Raw genomic sequence first — 8584 nt, forward strand, 5'->3', positions numbered from 1 at the left:
GGTCTCGTTTAATTGAGTGGGAGTTAATACAACATTATACTAAATTTTAGTCAATTAAAAAGGACCGGAGAACAATTCTCACTCTACCAATTTTCTGGTTTGACAGAATTCCACGGATATTAGCAAATGCAGAAAAACAGGTTTTCTGGTTATATCGATAATTTCATCATCGATCACAACCAGACCAATGCACGAAAGGATTTTACCAAAGTAAGAATACATGCTATATCGATAGAAATCAACGGGCAGGAGCAAATGACATCACAGAGCAAGATTAAAACAGTCGATCACCCACAGAGAGTCAGAGATAGATGCAGGTACGTTACATAAAGCGGAAACCACGGCACGGCCGTCCAGGAATTAGCTAGCTAGATAGCAGCAGAGATTAATCTAACCGAAAAGATCTGAAATTATAAGGTTGCAAAACATGATTCATAGGTAAATTAAGCAGCTTTGATGAACAGTGCAAGGGATCCCACCCCCTTCGTCGCTTGACATTCTCGACCTGGTGAAGCACGTCGGTGAATCATCACTCAGCCTGATGGATAAAGTCCACCCTGCGGTAAAGGGAAGAAAAATGAATGGATTGTTTGATGCAAATCAAGGGAGATACACCTCAGATCTAATAGACGCAATACAAGTAAGTAGTGCAGGTCACCTGTAAGATGGATGCGCGCTGGTCGGTGACCTCGGAGAGGCTGGCGACCTGCTTGGGGTCCATGAACCTGGAGAGGACGAGGACGGCGAGGTCGATGTGCTTGACGGCGAGGTCGGCGAGGGCGCACGCGCGGTCGAGGTAGTCGCGCGCCTTGTCCAGGTCCACGGGGGTGGCGGCGACCGGGGCCGGGTCCTCGAGCCCGTTCTTGCCGTGGACCATGCGGACAGGGCGTCTGCCGACGAGGTGCTCGATGCAGCGCGGGATGTGGTGCTCCTCGGTGACCTTGACGGCGTTGAAGGCCGCCTCGACGCGGGAGAAGGCCTCGGTCTGGGTGGTCGGGCGCGCGGGGAGCCGCTGCGCGACGAGCGCGTCGTGGAGCTGCTCGTCGGGCATGGCGGCGAAGGCGCGGTTGATGGCGAGGCGGGCGCCGCCCTTGGCCGCCAGCTCCATGCAGCTGGCGAGCATGCGGGAGCCGATCCCGAGGCCGCTGTAGCAGACGTTGAAGAGGTGGGCGGCGAGCTCCATGTTCTTGGACGCGTGGTCGTCGTCGCCGGGGCTGAGCTGGTCCATCTGGCGCCGGAGCTGCAGGAGGCGGTCGCGCTGGGGGCGGAGGGTCTTCTTGGCTTGCATGGCCTGCATCATGACGGTCCAACTCACCTGTCCAGCCATGGCCGTCGTTCCTCTCTCTCTCTCTCTCGCTCTCAGATGAGTTTTGGGGACAAGGAAAAGACAAGAGGTTCGTGCGAGGGAAGGAAGAGACGAGGAGGAAAATGGAGCTAAAAAGGACACGTGTCGTGTTGCCAATGGCAGCCCAGCCCTAGGTAAAAGCTGATAGCTTTGCAGGTGATAGGGTCTGCAACACGCTGCAGGATAGGCAACGGACTCATCCTTTGCTTCCTGTTGACCTTGACCGTGGTCGTGAGCAACTTCGGTTGCTTGCTGCCTCCGCCATCCACTACAAGACAACTCTCCCTTTGAAATTTGAAAAAGTTCAAATGAGGAGCACCTAAAAAATTCTTACAAAAATACAGGTACTATCTTGGAAAATTACCGGCTGACAAAATTGATTGCGCTCCTTCCGGTCCGACGACTACTGGAAGAATGGGCCGAGAGGCTTTGTTCAATTCTCCGTAGGGCGCTTCAACAAAATCGCGGTCATCCACCTTCAAAAATTCATCTCTATGACAAGAGTATATATACATACATACATACATAATACTCATGCCAGGCCACCTCGAAAAAAAAATACTCATGCCAGGGGTAAAATGGTGGATGAGGGGGACAAAGTTAGATAAATCAGCAAGAAATTAGAGTTCTAGTGAGTAATGTTTTTTATAAAATCCAAACCATGGGGGTATTTCTATGCAATCCGATTTTTTTGCCGCCTAACTCGGTGACCTCCGCTCGGAACGCCCCCGCGTCGCTCCTCCTGGAGCGGCTCGGGCGGAGCCCAGACCAGCACCACCAAGCCGCCCCCTCCCCCTGGGTCCTCCCCCGCCGCCGCTGGTGGATGCCGCCGGGCAAAGCCCGTGCGGTGGCCGGTGGCGACGGGTCTTCTCCCCGTAGTGACGATGCGAGATCCTCCCTCGATGGCGCCGGCCGAGCCCAAGCGGGCGTTGATTGGTGCGGGTGAGGCCGGCCGCGCCCAAGCGGGCGTCGGTGCGGGCGAGGCCGACCGCGGCCAAGCGGCCGTTGGCGCGGCGAGGCCGGCCGCGCTCACGCGGGCGTCGGAGCGGTTGTGCACCGGGGCGGCGGGCCCGGGCTGCGGTGGCGGTCGCCGACGAAGTGAGGCTGCTGCTCAGCGCGGACGACGTCGGCGCGGGTAAGAACGGCCTCGCCCAAGCGGGCGCCGGTGCGGAAGTGGGACGGGGCGCGGCGGTTCCTGGCGGGCCGATGGAGGTCGGCAGCTGCGGCGTGTTCTGCTTTGCGCCTGGCCGCGCGGGCCCAATTGGGCTGGATCTGGGCAGCCCGGGCCGCGGCTTTTCCGTGGTGGCGCGATACACTGCTCCGGCTGCTTCCAGTCATGGTGGAGCGGATGGCCAAGCGGTCCTTGCTCAGATCCGGAGCTCTGGCGGCTGAGGCAGTTTGCAGGCTGCCTGGCTGTCGGCTGGAAGTATGTGCGGTGCACACAGGCTCTTGGTTGCCGGCGGAGGTGCTGGTCATGAAGGCGTCTTTCGATGGTGCTCCGGCGAGGTATGTGGAGCAGTTGGGTGTGACTGAGGTGTGCTGGAACTCAGGTTCCGGCGAGATGCGTGATTCTCCGGATGAAAATCTTGCTCGACTCCCGTCGGTGCTGGTGACGACGTCACTGTTGGGTGTCGTTCGCCTTGTTGAAGGCGTCACTGAGGAGATCGTGCACCTCTCCCACTCTTGGTTCTTGTCTTTGGGTGAAAACCTAAATCCGCTTGTCGGATTGGCGATGGCGGCATCTCGATGTCGCGACTTTGTTGGAAGCATCGTTTTGGAGACTTAGTACCGATGGGAGCACATGGACTGCGGTCAAGCGGTTGGCCGGGCGCTATCAGTGGCGGACGTTCTTGGAGTCTGTGGTGATCGTGGGTTGCCCCGTGGTGGCGATAGCAAGAGCACTCTCGACATGCAGACGACGTCAGACGAGTCCTGTTTCCGCCCTCCCAAGACCAGAGCGGCACATGCCGCCTCCCTTCGGTTATGTCTTCTCTCTCTGGTGTTGTTGAAGCCGACGAACAAGCTCGTGGCAAATGTGATCGATGCAACATGAATGGAGTGACCTTGGTGCTGTTGCAATGAAGTCGAAGTCGTCCCATCGTAAGCACGATGGATGATGTTCGGTGACGCTGCTTGCCCCGGTGGTGTGCTTTTTATGTTTGTTTCGCTCCTAACCTTCCTGACGTCCTTTATGTCTAGCAGTGCTTTTGTTGATGTAAAGGTTTTCGCTCGGTTTTCCTTCAATAAACTGAGCAGTTTTGGTCTCTGTACCTTTTCTTCTAATGCAATGAACACAGCAGCTCTCCTGCTGTTATTCAAAAAAAAAAAAATTTGAAGATGTGGTTTACAGATAGTAATCTTGGAAAATGGTTGTTGTAGTAACAAGTTTGATTGCTCTGTCACAAATAATCTATGCTACACGTAAGAATCAGTGGCGCTTGGTTCAATGTCCAGGAGGGCGATTTAATTGAATACGCAGGGTGCATCATATGATCATTGTTTTGACCAGTGTCATGTTTCAGTTCTTTCTCTCTTGCTATTTTTAAGAAAGAAAGATATTCCCTCACTGAACATAGCTAGATCCAACATTTTCCTGCATAGGCTGTCTTTCTGAGCTTATGATAGATGGGGTCTTGGCTGTCATATTTTTCTAGTAAACATCATGCTAGAATAGCATTTGTCTTTTCAGTTTCTTCATTGTTGGTTACTATTGTAAAATACGAAAAAATAAAATGATTCTACCTCTGGAAATATGTTTTTTCAGGGCCCATACACTAGTTGGTCGAACAACTTAAAGATAACTTACGCTTTACTAATGAACCCATTTTTCAGGGGAACTATGTTTCTAAAATGATCAAAAAAACTTTCAATGCAGTCAATTAATTTTGGAACCCGTCAAGCAACCATCAAGGCATCCTCCCTTTTTCGTCCCTGTTCATTTTCAGGGCTTCTTTGATTTATAGGATAGAAAATTCATAGAAACAAGAAAAGTACAGGATTGGAATGCCATGCCTACTTGAATTCTGTGGGAAACTTTCCTACACAAGTTATTTGATTCACAGTAATATATCCTATAGGAACTAAACCTGTAGGAATCTTGTAGTGTAAATACCTTTTTTATAAGATTTACACTACAAGATTCTTATAGGATATGTTCCTATGAATTAATTTATCAACTTGTGTAGGAAATTTTTCTATAGGATCCAAATCCTACACATACAAATCCTATGAATCAAAGGAACCCATTTTAACCAAATTCCAACCCTATTTTATTTGTGAAATAAAATCATACACCTACGAATTTTTGTAGGTGTGAGGTGTGACACGACAAGGGTGAGGAACAAGGGCAGTGCGAATAACAGGTAATAAGATGTTAACGCATTGTCACCACCACCACCAGACGTGGAATAGTAGTGAGGTAGCATAAAGCGGATAGCTTGACTAGCGCGGACGATTCGTCTTCTAGGTAATGTATGCGCCTGCTAAATCTCTCACCCTTGGGATATAAATATTTCTAAGATGAGAATATACAAGATTAGTTAAGATGACCTCGCATCAATTGCCTAAATATTAGTTGTAAATCACATATGTGAGGTGTCGCGTTGAAAATATTGTCCAACCAATTTCGCTCGTGGAAGTAAACGATCACATCATATAGATATGATGTATAGGAGTAATGCATCACATCACACACCTACCAACTAAAATTCTCGAAGCAAATTATGAACCCTATTCGCCACTCACTGCTGCCCCGATCATCGGGGCCGCATGAAGCGAGCATACGTTGGGCCAGGCCCATTAGCGAATGTAATGTGTTCTGGGTTTTTTCGTCGTTTTTTGGGTTTTTTCTGTAGTTTTCTTCTGTTTGGTTTCTTTGGTTTTTCGTTTGTTTTTCTGTTTTTGCCAGTCGGTTTTTGAATTTTTTAAAATTTTGAACATTTTCTATTTTAATATTTTTCAATTTTGAACCTTTTCAAGTTTGAACTTTTTTAACTTTTATTCAAATCTCAACATTTTATAAATCTGAACATTTTTATTCCATGTAAGCCTTCTGTCTGAGGAGTATTTCATCAACCATAATGAATCTATTTTCCACAAGTTTAGTTGTGTTTTAAATATATGTTTACATGGTATTTATTTCTATACATTCCCACATTAACACGCGGGGAATCTTCTAGTTCAATACATGCCAATATTAACTTCGTAAATGCATGTTCACATAAATGAGACAAGTATGCATTGTCAAATCAGATCTATGTCAAACACCATTGTATAGTAAATCCTACCATTTTTTTCTTTGGTCGGGTGGAGGTCTCTATGTTCAAGAAATAGACTTAGTTTTGAAGCTTCAACATGATGATCATGTCTTTACAAGGGAATGTATATTATTTCTACCAATTGTTGTAAGGGTATATTTCCCCTATGTGTGGTTTTGTTAATTAATGACAACTCCTATGGACTAATATTTTCATTGAGTTTATATGAAGGAATATTCTATAGGTACTACTTGTATTCCATGTGTTGGATTCAAGTATGGATGCCATGAAGATAAATATATACCTTGTGTATTGGCATCAAGATCATCGATTTGAAGATATATATGTGATATGATCAAGAAGAAGAAATGAAGATAGAGTTCTTATGTGGAAATCAATATTAGCCATGATCTAGCTTATGTGATAAGCAATGGATGATCAAGATCTTGAGAGCTTGATTCCAAGTGAAGAATTCTTTATACACCTCAAGATAGTATGATAGAGCATGAGAAGGTACAAGGTTGACCAATACAAAGAGTGAAGAAAGATTCAAGTTTGGTCAACACATGAAGCATGAAGAATGTGCCACGTGAAGTCACGTGGTATGGTAAGCCTTGTCAATTATGCTTCATGAACTAACCCATCATATATGTGCTCTTGTGTTGTCTATGTGGGTTAGGTATCTTTCCATGGGCATGCATCAAAAGTGAGATCTCATATAGCCCATGAGAGGATGACGGCAAGTGGTGATCGTCATCAAGGTTGAGTTGGGCAAGTTCAAGTTGAGCATCTCGAGAGGATCATATGCTTGAAGCTTGCCATCCATTTGGTGATAATGGACATGTGAAGATGTGCATCAATGGAGCTTTACCATCATAGTGTATGATGGAACATTTGTGAGCCTTCACGAAGCAACAATGATCAAGTGAGGCATTCCGGCTTGAGTGGAGCTTTAAGAGTTATCATCAAGATCAAGTGGGATACACAAGGCAAAGGTATGGCCTTGATAGGTTTTCCTTTTACCGGTCTCAAGGTGGTTGATGGGAGACCGGATTATAGGATAGATAGCCGCACTATCAAGAGGGGCTTTCAGTTGGGTAACTTAATCACATCGTCTTAGGGAGCTCAATCATTTCCATACTTTGCATATCCCTATTGCTTCTTAGTGTTTCTCTGTGAGAGGTTCTTGAGCTTGTTGCTAGCTTTACAACAAGCCCAAGTTCATCGAAAACGGAATCCGCATGCATCTTCTATTGCATTTTCGAGTTTGGACGTCTTCACCATTTCTTGACGGTGGGAGACTCCCTCTCTAAAAACATCTAAAAATATCATGTGTTGTGTCTCCATATTTCCAACAAAATTGGTTTCATGTCAATCGGGGTCCGGACACAAAATTTATCACAGTTTTTGTATAACATGTTTTCCTGCTTGCCCGGTTTCTCGCCCGGCGTGACCGGCCATCCCACCGGATGGCCCGGTTCCAACCGGCCCCTGGACTGGTGCCAGCCGGGGCCATGTTCTGTAAGACACAGAAGGGTCCCGGTCATGGCCCGGTCACAGGCCTGGTCTGGACCGGCCTGGTCCGATCATGCGCCCGGTTCGACCGGGTTGTGGACCGGACGGCTCGGCGCCAACCGGCTCCTGCGCTGGTGACATCCGGAGGCTATTAATGCACGACACATCATGCCCCAGTCAAGGCCCGGTCCCAGCTCCAGTTTGGACCGGAAGGCCCGGTCCCTGGCCCGGTCTGACCGGCACCTGGACCGGACGGCCTGGCCGCAGGCACGGTTGACTGGCCTCCTCGACTGTGCTGAGCAGAAACTCACCCAACGGTTATATTTCTCCCTAGACTATAAATAGGCCTTCTTCCACCTTGGGCTGGATAAGTTCTTCCACTCTCTCTCCTCCATTGTTGACTTTGAAGAACTTGCCCTATCTCTTGATTCCCCTGATACGTCCAAAACGTATCTACTTTCCCGAACACTTTTGCTATTGTTTTGCCTCTAATTTGTGTATTTTGGATGCAACTAACACGGACTAACGCTGTTTTCAGCAGAACCGTTCCAGTGTCTCGTTTTTGTGCAGAAATCCAACTTTCAGGAAAATCCTCGGAATTTATGCGAAAGGTCCTATTTTCCCAGAATATTGGCGGAGCCAGAAGGGCAAGCCAGGTGGGGGCCCGAGGGCCCAACACACTAGGCCGGCGCGGCCCAGGAGGGCCCGCGCGGCCCTAGTGTGTGGCGGCCTCGGCTGGCCCCCGACGCCCTCCTTCGGACTACTTATTGCCTTCGACCTAAAAACACACGGAGAGAAGTCGAAGTCGCCAGAAACCCTCCAGAACGCCGCCACATCGCGAAACTCCGTCTCGGGAGCCGAAGTCTCCGTTCTGGCACTCCGCCGGGACGGGGAATTGGAGGAGATCATCGCCACCATCACCACCGACGCCTCTCCATCGACCAGCCATGTTTCCCCCATCCATGTGTGAGTAATTCCCCCGCTGTAGGCTGAAGGGGATGGTAGGGATTGGATGAGATTGGTCATGTAATAGTGTAAGATTGTTAGGGCATAGTGCCTAGTGTCGGTAATTGGTACTTTGATGATATTGTTGCAACTTGTTATGCTTAATGCTTGTCACTAGGGCCCGAGTGCCATGATCTCAGATCTGAACATTTTATTATTTCATCATGATATTCATTGTTTATGGTCTTACCTGCAAGTTGTATACACATGTCGCTGTCCGGAACCAATGGCCCCGAAGTGACGAAATCGGGACAACCGGAGGGGATGGTAGTGATGTGAGGATCACATGTGTTCACGGAGTGTTAATGCTTTGCTCCGGTACTCTATTAAAAGGAGTACCTTAATATCCGATAGATTCCCTTGAGGCCCGGCTGCCACCGGCTGGTAGGACAAAAGATGTTGTGCAAGTTTCTCATTGCGAGCACGTACGACTATAATTGGAACACATGCCTATTGATTGCTT

At 48.4% G+C, this 8584-nt stretch overlaps 1 protein-coding gene across 1 annotated transcript; it reads right to left on the reverse strand.

The window, feature by feature from the left end:
• Nucleotides 1-533: 533 nt before the first annotated feature.
• On the reverse strand, nucleotides 534-1327 carry LOC124664587. Its single transcript, XM_047202069.1, has 2 exons — nucleotides 659-1327; nucleotides 534-557 (listed from the first exon to the last, which is right to left on the reverse strand). Exons 1-2 carry the CDS (start codon nucleotides 1325-1327, stop codon nucleotides 534-536), a joined length of 693 nt encoding a protein of 230 aa, XP_047058025.1.
• Between the last annotated feature and the right edge of the window lie 7257 nt (nucleotides 1328-8584).

Source organism: Lolium rigidum, chromosome 6, assembly GCF_022539505.1.
Source record: "Lolium rigidum isolate FL_2022 chromosome 6, APGP_CSIRO_Lrig_0.1, whole genome shotgun sequence".
NCBI lineage: Eukaryota > Viridiplantae > Streptophyta > Magnoliopsida > Poales > Poaceae > Lolium > Lolium rigidum.

Excerpts from the sequence above, each read along its gene's own strand:
- LOC124664587 (XM_047202069.1), bottom strand. The coding sequence starts at position 1,327 with ATGGCTGGACAGGTGAGTTGGACCGTCATGATGCAGGCCATGCAAGCC. Across the intron at positions 558-658 it reads AGCGCGCATCCATCTTACAG|GGTGGACTTTATCCATCAGG; the intron begins GTGACCTGCACT and ends CCTTTACCGCAG.